Source organism: Giraffa tippelskirchi, chromosome 5 (assembly GCF_054371585.1).
Source record: "Giraffa tippelskirchi isolate mGirTip1 chromosome 5, T2T-mGirTip1v1.2.pri, whole genome shotgun sequence".
NCBI classification, from domain to species: Eukaryota; Metazoa; Chordata; class Mammalia; order Artiodactyla; family Giraffidae; genus Giraffa; species Giraffa tippelskirchi.
The window spans coordinates 72606109-72629169 of NC_137279.1; the positions used below are offsets into that span (position 1 = coordinate 72606109).

At 35.9% G+C, this 23061-nt stretch overlaps 1 protein-coding gene across 13 annotated transcripts in view; it reads left to right on the forward strand.

Moving 5' to 3' along the window:
• CFH (complement factor H) overlaps positions 1 to 23061 on the forward strand; it is a 118536-nt gene that overhangs the window by 84129 nt on the left and 11346 nt on the right. For 7 of the 13 annotated variants that reach the window (XM_081493300.1, XM_081493301.1, XM_081493303.1 and 4 more), the window contains 6 exons: positions 1336 to 1515; positions 6563 to 6745; positions 14417 to 14626; positions 15325 to 15498; positions 17327 to 17503; positions 18543 to 18716. In XM_081493300.1, the coding sequence (XP_081349426.1) occupies positions 1336 to 1515; positions 6563 to 6745; positions 14417 to 14626; positions 15325 to 15498; positions 17327 to 17503; positions 18543 to 18716 (1098 nt within the window). Of the gene's footprint in view, positions 1 to 1335; positions 1516 to 6562; positions 6750 to 14416; positions 14627 to 15324; positions 15499 to 17326; positions 17504 to 18542; positions 18717 to 23061 lie in introns of all 13 variants that reach the window. The other 6 variants (XM_081493302.1, XM_081493306.1, XM_081493309.1 and 3 more) reach the window with 3 other exon arrangements.

The window sequence follows — 23061 nt, forward strand, 5'->3', positions numbered from 1 at the left end:
TTAACTTTTCATTCTACCTTATGCCAAAATGTATGCTTCAATTATTACTCTTCTGACCTCAGAGTTTCCCTTGCTAAGGTTAATCCTCTACGTATATTCAGTTTAATGTAGTCCCCTTTTGCTATAATAGACCTTATTCCAGTTTTCTTCTCTCAAGGTTTATTTTGTAACTCTATCTAATCTAGCTTGTCATTCTACCTACTATGCTTATTTTCTCCTAAAAAAATAAGTGTGCTTTCCTTCCAGAAACCAGTCCATCATAGGATGAGTCCAGCAGCCACCACTTCTCCTTTTGAGTATACATCTTCCTTTGGCCACCATTCCTTGAAGAATACTACTGGTTTTGTGTCCCTCAACACCCTGAACAAATCTTAAAAACAGGGCTAATTCTCAATCCTCCAGTGTGTTTTGAATTCAGCTCCTTATTTTATTTTTTCAAAGTTTCATTTTGAGATCATCACTTTTCTTTGACTAACTACTTGAGTTTTCCCTAGTTTATTCATTTCACTTAACTTTTATCTTTAAGAAATCATTAACATAGACTGCCAAAGACCTATACGGATATTTTGTCAAATTTAAAAAGAACCTCCACCTGCATTGAATTTATGAAATAGGTATCCATATAAAAGTCTTTTTAGTCCATATTTAACTTACCCTGGAGCTAGAAAAAAATTGTTATCATGGCATTATGTTGGATTATAGAATGATCGATACATAACATAGTGTCTCAAAGACACTAAGTGAGGTTGTAACTTTAAGTATCCATTTTCTTATTCCATGTATTTGTTCATTTTTGGTGATCAGGTAAAAGATTTGCTTAAAAGTTAAGACTCTTTACAAAAACCTTGGATGTAGTTTTCTTGTTATGTTTCATTCCATTTCTTGAAAAAATATATATAAAGTAGCAACTTGGTATGCTATGTCCACAGATAATTGTTTTTATTTTATTGTTTTAATATTGTGAGTGAAAAATAATGCAGAGATGCTTAAGGTCAACAAGCAAATTATATGAACATTTGCACAGATTTCAACTTTGGGACCAAATTCATTCATGTGGTGACTATTCACTATGTAGATCATCGAAAAGTATTCCAGTCCAAAAGACAGAAATCTTTAGGATGAGTATTTTCTCTGAAATTTCAAAAACTGGGTGCAAGACTCAGGCTCATGTATAATTGTTCATCTCATGTAATTTGATCAGCAATAACTTGGCTGGTGGAATTTGTAGGCATAAATTCTAACATCATTATTTTATTGACTCCATAGCTGTTTTTTGTTATTAGCTATTTGGTTCTTTAGAATTAGTCTTTTCAAGGGAATGTTTTCATTTTATAGCAACAGATGAACTTAAGAAGTGTAAAGGGTCAAAATTATTTCCACCTGAGGGAAAACCAGCGCATAAGATTGAATATGACCATAACACCAACAAAAGTTACCAATGTCGAGGAAAATCGGAACACAAACACTCAATCTGTATAAATGGAGAATGGGATCCTAAAGTTGCCTGCAAAGAAGGTAATCTCTTTTCTGTAATTTTTTTTAATTAATTTATTTTTTAAAATAAATTTATTTATTTTAGCTGGGGGCTAATTACTTTATAATATTGTAGTAGTTTTTGCCATACATTGACATACATGTGTAATGTTTTAAAAAATGTATTCTATTTCTCTCTAACTCGTAAAAGTAGTATCTTTGTGTCCTTCAAGGAAATTTCGCTATTTATCATTACAAATATTTTCCATCTGCAACGTAATTTAGAAGCTAATAAAAATACTGTGTCTAAATATTAACTGTATAATGTGCCTTATTCAGCTATGTGACAAACCACTCAGAGACTTTGTGACTTTAAATTAACATCTGGTCAGTAGGTGTGCTCATTTCCACGGGAAAGCCACTGCTTCTGATTGTGTGTATTACATATAAATGTGCTTATGCCTATGCTGAACTTTTATGTATTTATCCACGTATCTAGGTGTATCAATCTATGTATCTATATTTATGTATCGATCTAGTCACCTATTTCTCTACTTGTTTAACTATATTGAAAAGTCTTGAGTCATATTGACACGGTGAATTCCAATTGAATAGGTTCATTGCAGTTTTCCACTTTTCATACCTGTGTTTCTCTTCTCTGACTCTATGACATCTTGACTCCCTATCCTCAATATTTTTACCAATTTCTACAAGCCTAGAATATCTAGAAAGAAGCTTCAAATCAATACAAAACCAGATCTACTGTCTAATACTCAACCTCATACTTCATCCTTTTATAAAGGTCCCTATATAAAAATCATACCACAAAAAGCTGTATTAGTAGAGAATAAATTATTTAGAAAAGCATAACTATTTGGGAATTAAACAACAAGCTTCTAAATAACTGCCATGCCAATACATAATGTACATTGTATATTATGGGCTTCCTTGGTAGCTCAGCTGGTAAAGAATCCGCCTGCAACGCAGGAGACCCCAGTTCAATTCCTAGATCAGGAATATCCCCTAGAGAAGGGTTAGGCTGCCCACTCCAGGATTCTTGAGCTTCCCTGGTAGATCAGTCTACAAGCCTGCAGTGGGGGGGACCTGTGTTCAATCCCTGTGTTGGGAAGATCCGATGGAGGCAACCCACTCCAGTATTTTTGCCTGGAGAAGCCCCAAGGATAGAGGAGCCTGTCAGATTGCAGACCATGGGATCACAAAAGTGGGACATGAGCAAGTGGCTAAGCACAGCATTGTATATTATACATTATATGTTTATGATTGCTTAGTCCTTGTGAATTAACTTTTTTATAATTATAAAATATTTCTCAATTTTTGTCATGCACCTTGTCTGGAAATCTATATTAGCTGATTAAATACAGTTAAATTAAAACAATCTATTATTTCATATGACGAAGGAATTCCCAACAAATTTCAAGGAATTCATGTTTGTAAATTATTCTAAATTAATAGCAAATACAAAATTAAAAGAGCTTGCTACACAACTGCAGCTTTAAGGAAACAAGTAACATTTACAGGTAGTAAAGTACATATATTCTGCAGCTTCTTCTAGAAACTTTATAGTGTTATGTGAGTATATTTAAGTATGTTATCTGTCTTATGTTAATATTTGAGGATTGGATAAAGGAGGAGTTGATTTTTTATGAGTGGATTGTCAATTATTTTAGCAATATGTGTGGAAAAGACTTTGAAGTGAAAAATCAGGTAACTATTAAAACGTTGATTTATTCCTGAACTTTCTATTCAGTCATTTAACAATCTTCCCTGCTGCCAAATTACCTTTGTGACTAGCTTTTTAGTAGGCTGAAAGTCTGATAATAGCCTCCAAGTATGTTCCTCTCACTTAAAATTACTTTAGTTATTCTGGTTTTGAACATAGAAATTTCAGGGGAAACTTACAAATTTTGATAAAATATTGGGTTGTATATCGAAAGGGATGACTTTGTAATGAGAAACGAACCGTGAAGAATTGACTTCTTTACCATATTGAATCTTGAAATCATAAACACGGTATGTCTCTGTTTATTTCTGCTTCAATTTTTCTAGACATATCAGTAGGCTCCCCTGGGGACTCAGACAGTAAAGAATCTGCCTGCAATTCAGGAGACCCGGGTTCAATCCCTGAATGGGGAAGATCCCCTGGAGGAGGGAATGGCTACCCACTCCAGTATTCTTGCCTGGAGAATCTCATGGACAGAGAAGCCTGGCAGGCTGCAGTCCATAGGGTTGCAGAGAGTTGGACATGAGTGAGCACGTGTGAGATCTGATATGCAGTTTGCTTCTTCAAAACATTCCCATGATGAAGAATTCAATTTCTTTAATAGGGAGTATGCTATTCACATTTTCTACATTGTCTTATCACTGTGTGCAAGTTGCATTTTTCAAGAAATATCTCTATTTTACCTAACTTATGAAATTGATGTAAAATCATTTCTAATAGTCACTTACCATTCTAGTTTTCTTTTAATGCTATATATATTTGGTGATATCAGCTCTTTCATTCTGGGTATTGAGAGTTGTTTCCCACCTTTATTTTGTGAATAGAGTTTTGTTTTTCAAATTTATCATTTTCAAATTAACATTTTAAATGCCCTTAGTTTCTTCCATTTCCTCTCTTGTCTAATTTTTATCTTGTTAATATTCATGATTTATAACTTTGTTAATTTTCTGTTTTCTCTTTTCTAGGAATCTTTCTCAATTTTTTCTGTCTTGTGGACTTAATTTTCCTTTTTTCTAATAGCTTGATTTTAATTTTACTCTCTCATTTCTTAAGATAGAAAATGAAAACTTTGATTCAAACCATCCTGCTTTTTAAATCTAAACCTGTAAAACTACCTTCTTTTACTTCTAAGTATTGCTTTACCTGTGTATAGCTACTGTTTTTCACTTCCAAGTATTGCTTTATCTGTGCCTCAGAAATTTATAAATATGTATCAATTTTATTTTCATTTAACTCTATGTGAAATATTTTCTAATATTCCTAGTGACTTCTTTGATATAACAGTGGTTTAGAAATTCATTTTTTAATTCTCACATATTTATGTTTTTCTAAATAATTCATTCTCCATTAACATTCATATGTGTTATGATTTTTATATAGAGTGCTGCATATCTTTACTGTACACAATTTGATGATTATCATGGGTTATAGACTTCTCTGGAAGTCCACATTAATTTATTGGAATATAGATAATTTAAATATAGATAATTTAAAACACGATTATTTTCATGTGATAAAACAATTCCTAATCAATTTCATGTAACGTGTCCTCAAATTATTCTCTAAAAATTAAAAGCAATTGCAAATTAAAAGAGAGCTAGCTAAACAACTTATTCACCCATATCACAAAACTTGAAAATTAAAAAAAAAACAACATTTTCTGTGATTTACTGACAGAAAATATGTTAAATTAAGTAAAATGAAAACAGTATACTTTGGAATCTATGGTATACAGCAAAAAACAAAGATATGTATAAATTAAAACTTGCTTCACAAAAAAAAGGAACTTATATAATAGGTAGTACAATCTAGAATCTAGAAAAGAACATACATCCAAAGAATGTAAAAGGAAAGAAAAACTAAAATTAAAATGTCAATTTTTATAATAAACTAAAAAGTATAAATAGCTGATTTGCAAAATATTCAGTTTACAGGGAAATGTAGTGTAGAGACTAACTTTTGCAAGACTTTTAAGAAGTATAAATTAAACTCATTAGGACAAAAATGTTTAAACATCAGAGACAAAAGAAAATAAATTCTTGAAAATACGTTGATAAAAATGTCAAGATAGTTAAAATAGAAATAGAAATATTTTTGATGAAACATAAAATATTCCAAGTCTCCCCTGGTGGCTCTGATGGTAAAGAATCCACCTGAGTTGCAGGAGACCTCGGTTCGATTCCTGTTTTGGGAAGATCCCCTGGAGGAGGGCAAGGCAACCCACTCCAGTATTCTTGCCTGGAGAATCCAGAATCCCCATGGACAGAGGAGCATGGCAGATTATAGTCCATGGGATGGCAAAGAGTCCAACATGACTGAGCAACTAAGCACAACATAGCACACAAAATGCTCCTATTGACAGATCAGAATAGAAAATCTGATGATATTACTAATGATGAATAAAGTGTATTCAGTCAAATATTTCTCTGAATTTAATACAAAATGTTGGGTCCCTGAAAGGATTTATGAGTTCCCAGCCTATACTTGCATAGTGCTTTCTAATGAAATAAAAATGCAGTATGACAGGAGAAAGCAAAACCATGAAGTCATAGAGGGCTCCAAATTCTTCCAGGTGTATTCATGCCATCTTCCCTCAGTTGAGCAGAACAGGTTTTTGTCTTCAGATTATGAATTGGATATCTGAGGTATCTTCATTTGATGGATCAGACACAGTTTACAGAGGGACCTTTTATAACCTCAGGTCACGTACAAAAAGCGAGGCTTGCTAACCCTTTAAAGAAGGTACATTCATCAATGCACCTATCATTTAACAGTGCAGGCAAGGTAGTGAATTCTACCTCCAGGAGAGTACTGAACTGTAAACAATACACTCTAAATCTCAGTGAACATGTCTAACTCTTCCCTGGTTCAAGAATTGGCATCAAATTAATAGGTCATTAACTAAATGTAGTTTCTCCTCTGGCTACTCAACTCCCACTGGTAGAAAAATTTCTGAGGGCTTCAGTCCAATTCCAATATATCTGATCATGAATATCAGCTAAAAAAAAACAAAGACCGTGATACCAGTTTTTCCTTGGTACCTATAACTGAGTGAGCATTTCATTTAGAGCATCCCAAAGGTTAGAAAAAATTAAAATCAGTTCTAAATAAATCATGCAAGATTGAGCACAGGAAGAGTAAAAGGAAGAAATTACAAGAAAGACCATGAGACTCTGAACCAAATGTGATACATTGAAGTGCTAAACAAGCTTAAGAATATGATTACAGAGTATCATATTATTTGATCATTTATGATATATTATTAGAGCTTTCTGCTCATTGAATTTTTTTCCTTTAATATTTGAACTTATGCTTTTTAATCAAGAAATCTAATTTTAATATTTTCAGAAACACAGATACAACCATGCCCACCTCCACCTCAGATTCCCAATGCTCGAGATATGACAACTACAGTGAAATATCAGCATGGAGAAAAAATATCTATTCTATGTAAAGAAAATTATCTAATTCAAGATGCAGAAGAAATTGTGTGCAAGGATGGGAGATGGCAGTCAATCCCACGTTGCATTGGTAAGTAGTGCATAAGTTTGTTTAAAACATTCTTTAAAGAAGATTAATACTCTTCTAAGCTTTGTGTCCTTCTATGCTGGCTCAGCAGTAAAGAAACCTCCTGCAATGCAGGAGATGCAGGAAACAAGGATTCAATCCCTGGGTCAGGAAGATCCCCTGGGGGGTGCGGGATGGCAACCCACTCCAGTGTTCTTGCCTGGGAAATTTCATGGACAGAGGGACCTGGTGGGCTACAATCCATGGGGTTGCAAAGAGTTGGACCTGACTGAGTGACTGAGCGTGCGCACAAGCTTTGTATGGATCAGCAAGATGAAGTCCTCTCTGTCTCTTTCAATTTATCTTGAAACAGTAAATCACAGTTTCAGTTTATGAATTGGTGAACACTCTTTCACTTCTGATGTGAAACGCAGAAAAACTCTTTGGGCTACTGTGCATATAACAGGTAAAATTTATGTTTATGCAAATTTTTTTGCTAATGATCAAAGGACAAGGATGAACGGACTACTGGGCCGCCCAGCCTGGGAGTCATGGTCCTAAAAGACTACCCCTCAGAAATTCTGACTTAGAAGTCCAGTGTAACTTGTGCACAAGAAAGCCAGACGGCTTCAGGAAACAGAGCTTCTGTTCTTTAAAGGCACACAAAAATCTCACATATTCTGTGTCCCAGCGAAGAGGCATCAATGGGAAAGAAGCTTGGGTTAGACTAATTTGCTTATCTTTGTGAACCTCCTAGAGAGATAGGAGACAATTGGGATCATAGATACTGGTGCCAGCCATCATGAGAGACAAGTGCCACTTTAGAGTTCTCCCTAACACACATACATAGCTTACTAGCACCAGAGGCTTAACAACTCACCAGCATGACAGCACCAACCCCAGACTCCACTGGGCTCCACAGTTGTTACACCTGCATCTCACCCTGCTCTTGGGTGTGATATCACCAGCCCGAGTACGCTTAGGCCCTGAAGCCAGCTGCATCAATATTTCATCCTGCCAATGAGTAGGCTTGATGCCACCATATGAGGCAGGGTCTGGCAGCCACCTGGGGTGGAGGTGTGACCCTTGCCTATTAGTGCACCCAGATTAGTTGGCATTGACACAACAGAAGGGCACCCCTATAGCATCTAGATCTGCTGCACAGATCCTACAGAGGGGAGCATTCTGTTGGGCCCCATAGTCTTCTACATAAGACCACTTCTCTAAGATCAGGAATACACCTAACTCTTAGAAATAAACACAGAGTTTGGTAAAATCAGGAGACAAAGAATTGCATTCCAAATGAAAGAACAAGACAAAATCTCAGAAAAGTCATTAACAAAGTTAAGATAAGCAATCTATCCAATAAAGCATGCAAGGTAAGGATCATAAAGATGTCCAATGGACTCTAGAGAAGAATGGATGAAAAAATAATTTTAAGAATAAGAAAATAGAAGAACTAAACAGTACTGAAGGATACAACAGCTGAAATGAAAAATACACTAGAGAAAATCAATAGTAGGTTAGAGGATTCAGAAGAATGCATCAGAGATCTGGAAGGCAGGGTAGTAGAAACTTCCCAAACAGCATAGGAAAAAGAAAAAGGAATTTACAAAATGAGGATAGGTTAACAGACATCTGAGACAACATCAGTACCATTCTCATACTAGGGATCTAAAATAGAGAGAAACAGAGGCTTATTTGAAGAAATAATAGCTAAACTTTTCTAACCTGGGGAAGAAAACAGACATTCAGGTCTAGAAGTCAGACAGTCCCAAAAAGAGATGAACCCAAAGATGTCCATACCAGGACACGTTATCATGTAATGGAATAAAAAATTAATAATGTTGTTGTTCCCAAGTAAATGGCAATAGGATCATATTTATCAAGAATTACTCGAAATATAAATGGGCTGAATGCCCCAACCAAAAGACAAGGACCTGCTGAATGGATACAAAAACAAGACCGCTATATATGCTGTCTACAAGAGATCCACTGCAAAAGAAGGGACACATACAGACTGAAATTGAAGGGCAGGAAAAAGATATTTCGTGCAAATGGAGACCAAAAAAAGCAGGAGTAGCAATACTCATATCAGAGCAAATAGATTTTGAAATAAAGGCCATGAAAAGAGACAAAGAAAGACACTACATAATTATCAAAGGATCAATTCAAGAAGAAGATATAACAATTATAAATATATAAGCACCCAACATAAGAGCAGCTCAATATGTAAGGCAAATGCTAACAAGTGTGAAAGGAAAAATTAACAGTAACACAATAATAGTGTGAGATGTTAATACTCCACTCACATATATGGATATGTCAACCAAACAGAAGTTAGCAAGGAAACACAAACGTTAAATGATACAATGGACCAGTGAGACCGAATTGATATCTATAGGGCATTTCACCCCCAAACAATGCATTTCCCCTTTTTCTCACATGCACAAGGAACAGTCTCCAGGACAGATCACATCCTGGGCCATAAAACTAGGCTTGGTAAATTCAAAAAAACTGAAATCATTTCAAGCATCTTTTCTGATCACAATGTGGTAAGATTAGATATCAACTACAGGAAAAAAACTATTAAAAGTACAAACATATGGAGGCTAAATAACACGATTCTGAATAACCAAAAAATAATGGAAGAAATCAAAAAGTAAATCAAAATATGCATAGAAACAAATGAAAATGAGAACATGACCACCCAAAACTTATGGGATTCAGTAAAAAGAGTGCTAAGGGGGAGGTTCATAGCTTTATAAGCTTACCTCAAGAAACAAGAGAAAAATCGAATAAATAACCTAACATTCCACCTAAAGCAACTAGAAAAAGAGGAACCCCAGGGTTAGTATAAGGAAGGAAATCATAAAAATTAGGGCAGAAATAAATGAAAAAGAAACAAAGGAGACTATAGCAAAAATCAGCAAAACTAAAAGCTAGTTCTTTGAGAAGATAAATAAAATAGACATACCATTATCCAGACTCATCAAAAAAAAAAAAAAGGAGAAGAATCAAACCAATAAAATTAAAAATGAAAATGGAGAAATCACAACAGACAACACAGAAATACAAAGGATCATAAGAGACTCTTAACAGCAACTATAGGCCAATAAAATGGACAACTTGGAAGAAATGGACGAATTCTTAGAAAAGTATAACCTTCCCAAACTGAACCAGGAAGAAACAGAAAATGTTAACAGACCCATCACAAGCATGGAAATAGAAACTGGAGTCAAAAATCTTCCAAACAAAAGCCCAGGACCAGATGGCTTCACAGGTGAACTCTAACAAGAATTTAGAGACGAGCTAACACCTATGCTTCCCTGGTGGTTCAGAGGGTAAAGCATCTGCCTGCAATGTGGAAGAGCCACATTCAATCTCTGGGTTGGGAAGATCCCCTGGAGAAGGAAATGACAACCTACTCTAGTACTCTTGCCTAGAAACTCCCACAGATGGAGAAGCCTGGTAGGCTACAGTCCATGGTGTCACAAAGAGTTGGACACGACGGAACGACTTCACTTTCACTTTTCTTTTCAACATCTATCTTACTCAAACTCTTCGAGAATATTTCAGAGAAAGGTAAACTCCCAAACTCATTCTGTGAGGCCAACATCACCTTAATTCCAAAACCAGACAAAGATGCCACAGAAAAAGAAAACTAAAGGCCAATATCACTGATGAACATAGATGCAAAAATCCTTAACAAAATTCTAGCAAACAGAATCCAAGAACATGTTAAATAGATCACACATCATGACCAACTGGGCTTTGTCCCAGGGATGCAAGGATTCTTCAGTATTCACAAATCAATCAATGTGATACACCACAGTAACAAATTGAAGGAAAAAAGTCATGATTATCTAAATAGATGCAGAGAAAGCCTTTGACAAAACTCAATATCCATTTATGATAAAAACTCTCCAGAAAGCAGGCATAGAAGGACCATACCTCAACACAATAAAAGCTATGTTTGAAAAACCCACAGTAAACATTATCCTCAATGGTGAAAAATTGAAATCATTTCCCCTAAAGTCAGGTACAAGACCAGGGTGCCCACTCTCACCACTACTATTCAACATAGTTTTGGAAGTTTTAGCCAAAACAATCAGAGAGTAAAAGGAAATATAAGGAATCCAGATTGCAAAATAAGAAGTAAAACTCTCACTGTTTGCAGATGACATGATCCTCAACATAGAAAACCTTAAAGATACCACCAGAAAATTACTAGAGCTAATCAATGAATATAGTAAATTTGCAGGATATAAATTAATACACAGAAATCCCTTGCATTCCTATACACTAACAATGAGAAAACAGAACGAGAAATTAAGGAAAAAATCCTATTCACCACTGTGATGAAATGAATAACATACTTAGGAATAAGTCTACCTAAAGAAACAAAAGACCTGTACATGGAAAGCTATAAAACACTGAAGAAGGAAATCAAAGATGACACAAATAGATGGAGAAATTTACCATGTTCATTGATCAGAAGAATTAATAAAGTGAAAATGAGTATACTACCCAAAGCAATCTATAGATTCAATACAATCCTTATCAAGCTCCAATGACATTTTTGCACAGAACTAGAACAAAGAATTTCACATTTTGTATGGAAATACAAAAGAACCTCGAACAGCCAAAGCAGTCTTGAGAAAGAAGAATGGAACTGGAGGAATCAACATGCCTGACTTTAGAATATGCTACAAAGCTGCAGTCATCAGGATAGTATTGTACTGGCACAAAGCTAGAAATATAGATCAGTGGAACAAAATAGAAAGCCCAGAGATAAATCCATGCCCCCATGGACACTTTATCTTTGACAAAAGAGGCAAAAATATACAATGGAGAAAAGACAACCTCTTTAACAAGTGGTCCTTGGAAAAGTGGTCCACCATCTGTAAAAGGAGGAAACTAGAACACTTTCCAACACCATACACAAAAATAAACTCAAAATGGATTAAAGATCTAAATGTAAGATCAAAACTATAAAACTCTTACAGGAAAACATGGGCAAAACACTCTCTGACATAAATCACAGCAAGATCCTGTCTGACCCACCTCCCAGAGTAATGGCAATAAAAGCAAAAATAAACAAATGGGACCTAATTAAACGTAAAAGCTTTCGCACAACGAAGAAAACTCTAAACAAGGTGGAAAGACTGCCTTCAGAGTGGGAGGAAATAATAGCAAACGAAGCAACTGACAAAGAACTAATCCCCAAAACATACAAACAACTCATGCAGCTCAATACCAGAAAAACAAACGACCCAATCCAAACATGAGCCAAAGCACTAAATAGACATTTCTCCAAAGAAGACACACAGATGGCTAACAAACACATGCAAAAATGCTCGATATCACTCATTATCAGAGAAATGCAAATCAAAACCACAGTGAGGTACCATCTGACCCCATTCAGAATGGCTGCTATCTAAAAGTGTAATGCAGGAGAAGGTGTGGAGAAAAGGGATCCCTCTTACACTGTTGGTGGGAATGCAAACTACTACAACCACTATGGAGAACAGTGTGGAGATTCCTTAAAAGAAACTGAAAGCTGACGTTCCATATGACCTGGCAATCCCACTGCTGGGCATACCTGTTGAAGAAAACAGAAATGAAAGAGACACATGTACCCCAATGTTCATCGTAGCACTGTTTACAATAGCTAAGACACGGAATCAACCTAGATGTCCATCAGCAGACAAATGGATGAGAAAGTTGTGGTACACGTGCATGTAGTACATGCACAATGGAATATTACTCAGCTATTAAAACGATTACATTTGAATCAGTTCTAATGAGGTTTATGAAACTGGAGCCTATTATACAGAGTGATGTAAGTCAGAAAGAAAAGCACCAATACAGTATATTAACGCATATATATGAAATTTAGAAAGATGGTCATGACGACCGTATAGGCGAGACAGCAAAAGAGACACAGATATAAAGAACAGACTTTGGAATCTGTAGGAGAAGGCGGGGGGGGGGATGGTTTGAGAGAATAGCACTGAAACATGTACATTACCATATGTGAAATAGATCACCAGTGCAAGTTCGATGTATGAAACAGGGCACTCAAAGCCAGTGCACTGGAACATCCCAGAGGGATGGGATGAGGAGGGAGGTGGGAGCGGGGTTCGGCATGGGGGACACATGTACACCCATGGCTGATCCATGTCAATGTATGGCAAAAATCACCACAATATTGTAAAGTAATTAGCCTCCAATTAAAAAAAGTTATTGTTCAGTTGTCGTGTCCAGCTCTTTGCAAACCCATGGACTGCAACAGGCCAGGATTCCCTGTCTCTCACCATCTCCCAGAATCTGCCCAAGTTCATGTCCATTGAACCTGTGATGCCACCCAACCATCTCATCCTCTGTCACTCTCTTCTCCTTCAAGAGAAAAGGCAGTAGTTACCTACAAGGAGACCCTTACAAGTATCAACAGCTTCTGAAGAATATTTTTTAGGTCACAATGGACTGGCACAACATATACAAAGTGATGAAAGGAAAAAAAAACTTGCAGCCAAGACTACTGTATCCAGGAAAAGTATATTGCAACCATAGTATGATGTCCCTTCACACCTGTCACAATGGCTATCATGAAAAGAACAAAATCAAATGTTATCAAAGATGTGGAAAAAAGGGAATCTTTGTGCACTGTTGGTGGGATTGTAAACTGGCAGAGTTGCTATGAAAAAGAATGTGGAATTTCTTTTAAAAATTAAAAATAGAACTGCCATATGATCCAGCTATTCCACTACTGGGTATTTATTCATAGGAACCAAAAACACTAATCTGAAAATATATATGCACTCCCATGTTCATTGCAGCATTACACAATAACCAAATTTTGGAAGCCACCTAAAGAGTCCACTGATATATTAGTAGATAAAGAAGGTGTTTTATATATACATGCAATGTGAACTATGACCGAGCCATAAAATATGAAATATTTCCATTTGCAAAAACGTGGATGTGTCTAGGATGTATTTATTCTAAGAGATGTAAGTCAGTTAGAGAAAGACAACTGACACATGATTTCACTTGTTTGTGAAATCTAAAAATAAAAGGAAAACAGGCTCATACAGATACAGAAAATTAGTGAGTTGTTGCAAGAAAGGAGGGGGGGTTTGCAAAGTATATACAGGGGATTTTGAAGTACGAACTCCAGTTATGTAATAAGGAAGCCAGGGGGATGCAATATACAGCATACAGAATATGGTCAATAATATTGTAATAAATTTGTTAGGAACAATTGTTACTAGACATACTGCTGGTCATTTTATAGTGTATGTAAAAGTAAAATCATTTTCTAACACATATGAAGCTAACATACCGTTATACATCCAACATTTCAATATGAAATTCATTTAAAAAACGATGAAGGGGCCTATTGAACAAGGGGAAGTAGCATCGTGTTTATGGAGACAAATAGCTGGCAAGTTTCAAATATTTGTCAGTTTTAAAATTCTGTAAATTTTTCTGAGTATTCTTTTCTTTTTATTCTTATTTTAAAATCCAAAGTAATATTTGATTGTATTAATATTTTATTTTTTTAATTAGTTTATTTATCTATTTTTTAACTTTACAATATTGTATTTGTTTTGCAATACATTGACATGAATATTTTAAATTTAAAGATTATATCTGCACTTTACTCTTTGACCTCTGTATTTCATATAGAAAAAATTGGATGTTCTCAACCACCTCAAATAGACCATGGAACAATTAACTCATCTAGCTCTGCTGAAGAAAGGAGAGAAACACATGAACAAAGGCTGTATGCACATGGCACGAAGTTAAGTTATACTTGTGAAGAAGGCTTCGAGATATCTGAAAATAATGTGATAATATGCCAAATGGGAAAGTGGAGCTCTCCACCTCAGTGTGTAGGTAAGGACACTAGGCAAACCAAACTCTATTTTCAGTACCATTCATTAAAACTAACCCATTGTCATCAAAGTCATGAGACTCGATTCTTTAAATTTCTAAATATATCCAGTAACTTATCTATTTATAGGTCATTTATGTATTAAAATAAAATGTATATATATGTTAAATCAAATTTGACATATAAAACTGATCATTTTTGTTATTAACAATTTCGTTTGTTCTTTATACAATCACATTTCAATCTGGCAATTATTTTGTCTTAACACTGGATGTGCAATAAAATTAAACCTAACTATTCATATTAGTAAACCTATTTATATTCCTATCTATTCAAGTTTCAAAAATATGTCCTATGTCTTCCCTAAAATGTCCCTTTTAATTTCTTACAATATATAGTACTTTTCCTAAGATGATGTATGGAGTCCCAATGTGTTTTTGTTTTATTACTCATGATGGGTTAGAGAAGCATTGATGGTTTCTTTCACATATTGGTAATTTCAATTTCAAGTTCTTGCTCAAGTGGACACACACCATAATGGTGATTTTAAGAAAAATTTGTGCACTTTCCTCCCATGTCATGGAAGTTCCTGTATAATGATTTATTATTTTCAAGTAAAACTACCAAATATGTTGACCAGTACATCAAATTAAATTTCAAAGTTAGCAAAACATGAAATCATTCTTTCATTTCTTCCCAGGACGTCCTTGTGGACTTCCACCTTATATTCAGAATGGTGTTGTATCTCATAAGAAAGACAGTTACCAATATGGAGAAGAAGTTACTTATGACTGTGATGAAGGGTTTGGAACTGATGGACCTGCATCTATAAGATGTTTAGGAGGGGAATGGTCTCGTCCGCAAGATTGCATAAGTATAGTGTTTTTACTTTTATTCTAAAGGCGACAAATGTCTTTTAATTCAAAGCATAAATGGCCCAAATATGAAATTAAGCAGTAATTCTAGAATTTAACAAGGTATCTATGAAAAGTTCTGAATTATGGTAGAGAATTAATAACTCTATAAATAAAAAAGTTTGATTTGTTGTTGTAGTTCAGTCATTCAGTCATTTCTGCCTCTCTGCAACCCCATGAACTGTAGCAAGCCAGGCATCCCTGTCCTTCACTGTCTCCTGGTGTTTGCTTAAACTCATGTCCATTGAATCGGTGATGCCATTCAACCATCTCATCATTTGCTGTCCCCTTCTCCTCCTGCCCTCAATCTTTCCCAGCATCAGGGTCTTTTCCAATAAGTCGGCTCTTCGTATCAGGTTAACAAAATATTGGAGCTTCAGCTTCAGCATCAGTCCTTCCAACGAATATTCAGGGTCGATTTCTTTTAGAATCGACTGCTTTGATCTTGCAGCCCAAGGGACTCTCAAGAGTCTTGTCCAGCACCATAGTTTGAAAGTAGCAATTCTTTGGCACTCAGCCTTCTTTATTGTCCAAATCTCAAATCGTACATGACTACTGGAAAAGTCATAGCTTGACTAGGTGGACCTTTGTTGGCAAAGTGATGGCTCTCCTTTTTACTATGCTGTCGAGGTTTGTCATAGCTTTTCTTCCAAGGAGCAAGCGTCTTTTAATTTAATTTCATGGCTGCAATGATCATCCACAGTGATTTTAGAGCCTAAGAAAATGAAGTCTGTCACTGTTTCCATTTTCCCCCCATCTATTTGCCATGCAGTGATGGGACCAAATGCCATGATCTTCATTTTTTGAAGGTTGAGTTTTAAGCCAGCTTTTTCAGTCTCTTCTTCCACCTTCACCAAGAGGCCCTTTAGTTCCTCTTTACCTTCTGCCATTAAGGTGGTGTCATCTGAGGCATAGCTGAGGTCATTGGCATTTCTCCTGGCAATCTTGATGCCAGCTTGAGCTTCATCCTGCCAGGCATTTTGCATGATGTACTCTGCATATAAGTTAAATAAGCAGGATGACAATATATACCCTTGAAGTACTATTTTTCCAATTTTGAGGCAGTCAGTTTTCCATGTACAGATCTAACTGTTGCTTCTTCACCTGCATAGTTTTCTGAGGAACAAGGTAAGGTGGTCTGGTTTTCCCATCTCTTCAAGAATTTTCCACAGTTTGTTGTGATCTACACAATCAAGGGCTTTAGTATAGTCAGTGAAGCAGAAGTCGATGTTTTTCTGGAATTCCCTTGTTTTTTCTGTGATCCAGTGGAGGTTGCCAATTTGATAACACTAAATTATCTGTTTCACACATCTTGGGTGCAGTTTGAATCCTCTGATATACATCTCAGATTTCTCATCTCTATTCCTGTACCATGGCTGAACTCTGCTCTTATCACTACTCAATTTGCTGTTAATTTATCAACCATTTCTTTGTAATATGCAATTTTCTAAGACATTTAACATAACTCAAGGTAACATATTTTGATAAAAGCAAAAAATAGAAACATTCATAATTTAGATGGGCTGATGTGGGAGAAGAGAATTTAAATGTGAGAAGTATGCAGGTCTACCTCTTAGAATGTCACCATCTCATGTTGCATTTCTGATAATATAGAGGCAATCAATGTGACTAAATCAAGATTTCTGACATTTGTCTCAAGGTATAAGAGAAATGTTGTACAATATTCACTGGCTTGATATGTAACTATCTGTTTTCTGGAATATAATCAGTGGTCACTATGAATCTTTAAAGATGCACTAAACAAATGCATATTCTTTTTTCTTTCAGGCACAAATTGTGTTAACTTGCCCACCTTTGATGATGCTGTACTCATAGATCAGGAGAAGGATTTCTATAGGTCAGGAGAACAAGTCGCTTTTAAGTGTCTCTCATATTATCAGTTGGATGGATCTAATACCATACAGTGTATTAAGAGCAAATGGATAGGAAGGCCAGCATGCAGAGGTACTTTGGTAAAATTTTAAAATTTATATAAGTATCTGAAGTAATATAATGTAGAAAATTGCCTCCACTATCATTAAATGGACATAGATTACTTTTAGGCCAGGTCAAAAACAGTTTGTGCCTGAACATAGAAAGGGATGGACTTGTGTTCCCAGTGTTTGGTGTTGTAGCCCAATAGTTCTCAAAGCACAGTCCTGGCAGAGCATTTTCAGCACATTCTGTAAATTGTTAGATATGCAAGCAGATTCACAGGCTCACTCAGACTTGTTGAATCTAAACCTCTGGGGCTGCGACTCTGGCAATGTTTTGATGATTCCAAAGGAATTCTGTGTATATTTCAGTTTAGGATCCATGGCTATAGCCTCTTGTAGTTACAGCCTCTGCGTGCCCTGAATCACACTGAGGAATTGCACATCATTGACGGTTGTGTCCTTAGCATTTGCCCCCAAATATCATTAAAGTATAGTTTTGTAAGTTTACACTGTATTTTTCAATTATGTTTCCAGATCTTCTCTTCAGATCTTTAGTTAATCATCTTCTCCCTGCAACTACAGTATTCTTCAAAGTGTGTTAATTCTTGATCAAGTCTCTAAAGAAGAACCTACTGTGTTTATTTTCTGAAAGGCCCTAAAGTTATACCGCATAAACAGAATGAATGTAAACCAAATCTTGATGTCAAATGTTATTTTTATTATGTTTTCCTTGTGATTTATAAATTCATTTTGAATTTATATACCTTATAATTTTTATTTTACTAACCTCAAAATGAGATTTCCAGGAAAACTCTTTTTTTTTCCCAGTGACCTAAAAATTATGAAGTATAGGGGAGAGTTTTAAGATATAGAATTTTAATTCATGCTGAAAAATATTGCTTTATTTCCTTCCCCTTAACCTTACATATAAACTGATGAAAGTTAGCAATCTTTCAACAGATTAACTGTTGAATCGAATTGACCATGGAATATATTGACATTCTATTTCCTCCTTGCTGTTCATGATAATCATTATATTAGAGATGCTTTTCTACCTTTCTATTCAGATGTTTCCTGTGTGAATCCACCTCAAGTGGAAAATGCCATTATACAAGATCCGAAGTCTAGATATCAAAGTGGTGAGAAAGCACGTTACGAATGCATCGGGAAGTATGACCTCTTTGGGGAGATAGATGTGGTATGTTTAAATGGAACTTGGACAAACCCACCTCAGTGCAAAGGTAGAGTATCTTACTCACCCTGTCCACCCAATTTAGAGAAGGTATTAAGAACAACATATATTGATACAAAATAGGATGAAGTAGCTTTTCTGGAATAATTTTTAGTTGCAAAAAAAAAAATGGTGCTGAAAATCCGGTTCTTTTGTGGTCTGAATATGTAATCTAACATGTTTATTGTATGACAGTGTGGACCAGATTTGAGCAGTTGGAATCATGGGACATTTCCTGTCTTAAACATTAAGACAGTCAGTTGTTTTCTGAAGAATAAGTGTGTAAAAGATACCATAATTACATTTAACAGCCAAAGAAATTCCACTTTGAGACATGCAATAAGCAGCTGGGGCCAGATCACAAAATCTGACATAGATTTGGGCAGCTGTACCTATGGGTGATATTTAAAGGTAGATTACTAGCTAAGTTCCAGCAGAGCTATTTAAAATCTTACAAGATGATGCTACTAAAGTGCTACACTCATTACATCAGCAAATTTCGGAAACCCACCAGTGGTCACAGGAGTGGAAAAGGTCAATCCTCATTTCAACTCCCCAAAAGGGCAGTATTAAAATTTTTCAGGTCACCAGACAATTGCAGTCATCTCCCATGCTAGTACGGAGAAGGCAATGGCAACCCACTCCAGTACTCTTGCCTGGAAAGTCCCATGGATGGAGGAGCCTGGTGGGCTGCAGTCCATGGGGTCGCGAAGAGTCGGACACGACTGAGCGACTTCACTTTCACTTTTCACTTTCATGCATTGGAGAAGGAAATGGCAACCCACTCCAGTGTTCTTGCCTGGAGAGTCCCAGGGACGGCTGAGCCTGGTGGGCTGCCGTCTATGGGGTCTCACAGAGTCGGACACAACTGAAGTGGCTTAGCAGCAGCAGCAGCCCATGCTAGTAAGGTTATGTTCAAAATCCTCCAAGCTAAGCTTGATGTGAATAGCTGATTCATTGGAAAAGATCCTGAAACTAGGAAAGGTTGAAGGCAGACGGAGAAGAGGGTGACAGAGGATGAGATGTTTGGATGACATCACCGATTCAATGGACATGAACTTAGGCAACTCCAGGAGAGGTCAGGGACCTGGAAACCTGGCATGAGCAGTCTCTGGGGTCGCAAAGTGTTAGACACGACTTGGCAACTGAACAATAACTAGCTGAACTCATTCAGGAAATTAGTGTACACATAAAAATAAAGAGTTTGAAACTTGGTACTGGGACACTTCAGTGTTTAAGATCAGACAGGATGGAAATCCAAACCAAGAAGTACATTAGCCACTTGTAGTTTTCCAAGTTAACTTTTGCCTGGTGTGTAATTTTTGCACGCTCCACTTGAACATGTTTTCATGTCTGAAGCGACGTTTTTTTAGAAAACATACAGCTGAGTCTTGTTTAGGTGTCTACCCTGCCATTTTCAGGTTTTTAATTGATGTATTTAGGACCATTTATATTTAGAGTGACTTATTAACTATTAGGGACAGTCTGACATTTTCTTATTTGTTTTATGTGTGTTTCCTTCATTTCTCAAACTTTTTCTTTTCTTGTCTTCCTTGTGGAGTTTTGAACGTTATAAAATAATTTAACTTTGATCTGCATTGTTTTTGAGTATATGTCTTTGCATGGTTTTCTTAGTAGTCTCTCTAGGTATTAAGATACACATAGGTAGTTTATCACTCCCTACTGTTGCTGACATTTTACCACCTCAGATGAAATGTGGAATGCTTACTTCCATTTAGATTTATTGGTTCTCCCCATATTTTTACCATAAATGTCTCTAGTATTCTCTCTATATACATTGAGCACCATATCAGATGACAATTTTGCACAACTATAATAAAATCAACAGGGAAATCATACTCTTATTATATTTATCCTTATTTTAAAAAAAATCTCCATTCTAAAATCTCAATTCTTTTTCTATTTTGCTTTCTTTTGAAAAGTTCTTAAGTATAGTTCTGCTGGAGACGAATTCTCTCAGTTTTGCTTTATCCTGGGATTTCTTTCTTTCTCCCTTTAATTCAAAAAGATAGTTTAGAATATATAGAACTTGGAGTTGACAATTATTTTCATCCTGCTTTGGAAAAATGTTCTCACTTCTTCCTGGCTCTATGGTCATCGATCAAATTTCCACTGATGCTTGAATCCTTTTTCCCAAATACGTATTGTTTAATATTTATCCCAAATAAGTATTGCATATCTATCAAGCTACTTATGAGATTTTTTCTGTAATTTTCAGGAATTTGATTGTGATGCATATTTTTAAACTTTTTATTTAGTATTGGGGTATAGCCAATCAACACTGTTGTACTAACTTAGGTAAACAGAGAAGGGACTCAGCCACACATATGCATGTGACCATTCTCCCCCAAACTCCCTTCCTATCCAGTCTGCCACATTACAATCCACAGATTTCCCTGTGCTATACAGTAGGTCCTTATTGGCCATCCACTTTAAATATAGCAGTGTGTTCATGTCCACCCAAATTCCTTAACTATCTCTTCTCCCGTCATTACCCCTGGCAACCATAAATTCCTTCTCTAAGTCAGTGAGTCTGTTTCGGCTCCATCAATAAATTTGCTTGCAAAATTTCTTTTAAGATTCTACATATAGGGGATATCTTACAATTTTTCTCCTTCTCTGTCTGACTAACTTCACTCAGTATAACACTCTCTAGGTCCATCCATATTTTTGCAAAAAACATTATTCCATTCTTTTAATGGATGAGTAATAGTCCATTGTATATATGTATCATGTCTTGATCCATTTCTCTGTTGTTGGACATTTAGGTTGATTCCATATCATAACTATTGTAAACAGTGCTGCAGTGAACATTAGGGTGTATGTTTCCTCTTAGACCAAGTTTTTCACCAGATGCATGCCCAGGGGTGAGATTGCAGTATCATAAGGTAGCTCTATTTTTAGTTTTCAAAGGAGTGTGCATACTGTTCTCCATAGTGGCTGTATCAACTAACAGTGTAAGAGGGTTACCTTCTCTCCACATACTCTCCAACATATTGTTTGTGGAGTTTTTGATGATAGCTCTTTTGACTCATGTTAAGGGATATCATGCTCTAGTTTTTATTTGAATCTCTCTAACAATTAGTGATATGAACTTCTTTTCATGGGTATCTTGGCCATCTGTATGTCTTCTTTGGAGAAGTATAAAATACCTAGGAATAAACTTAAGGAGACAGAAGATCTGTAATCTGAAAACTGCAGTAAACTAATGAAAGAAATTGAAGACATAAACAGATGGAAGGATATACCATTATCTTCGATTAGAAAAATCAATATTGTCAAAATGACTGTACTACCCAAAGCAATCTACAGATTCAATGCGATCTGTATGTAATTACCAATGGCAATTTTTCACAGAACTAGAAAAAAAAAAAAAAACCCTTAAAATTTGTATGGAACACAAAAGGCCCAAAATAGCCAAAGCAATCTTGAGAAAGAAAAATGGAGCTGGAGGAATGACACTCCCTGACTTCAGAGTATACTACAAAGTTCTAGACATAAAAAAAAAATATGTTATTCATTATGACATCAAGACTTATGGATCAGTCAACTCAAATGGACAGAAATGGGTGAATTTAATTCAGATGACCATTATATCTACTACTATGGGCAAGAATTCCTTAGGAGAAATGGAGTAGCCCTCACAGCCAACAAAAGAGTCTGAAATCTAGTACTTGGGTGCGTTCTCAAAAGTGACAAAAATATCTCCATTCATTTCCAAGGCAAGTCACTTAAAATCAGAGTAATCCATGTCTATGCCCCACCCACTAATGGCAAAGTATATGAAGTTGACTGGTTCTGTGAAGACCTACATTACATTCTAGATCTAAACAACAAAACAACAACAACAAAAATCTCCTTTTCATGTAGCAGGCTGGAATGCAAAAGTAGGAATCAAGAGATACCTGGAGTAACACGCAAGTTTGGCCTTGGAGTACAAAATGAAGCAGGGCAAAGGCTAAAAGAGTTTTGAAAGAGAAGACATGAGTCATAGCAAACACCCTCTTCAAAAACACAACAGACAATTCTACACATGGACATCGTGAGATGGTCAGTACCAAAATCAGAATGATCATATTCTTTGCAGGCAAAGATAGAGAAGCTCTAAACAATTGGCAAAACCAAGACTGGAAAGTGACTGTGGCTCAGATCATGAGGTCCTTATTGTGAAATTTAGACTTGAATTTAACAAAGCAGGGAAAAAACCACTAGGCCATTCGGGTCCTTTATGACTATATAGTGGAAGGGATAAAAAGGGATTAGATCTGATAGAGTGTCTGAAGAACTATGGATGGAAGTTTGTAACTTTGTACAGGAGGCAGTGAACAAAACCA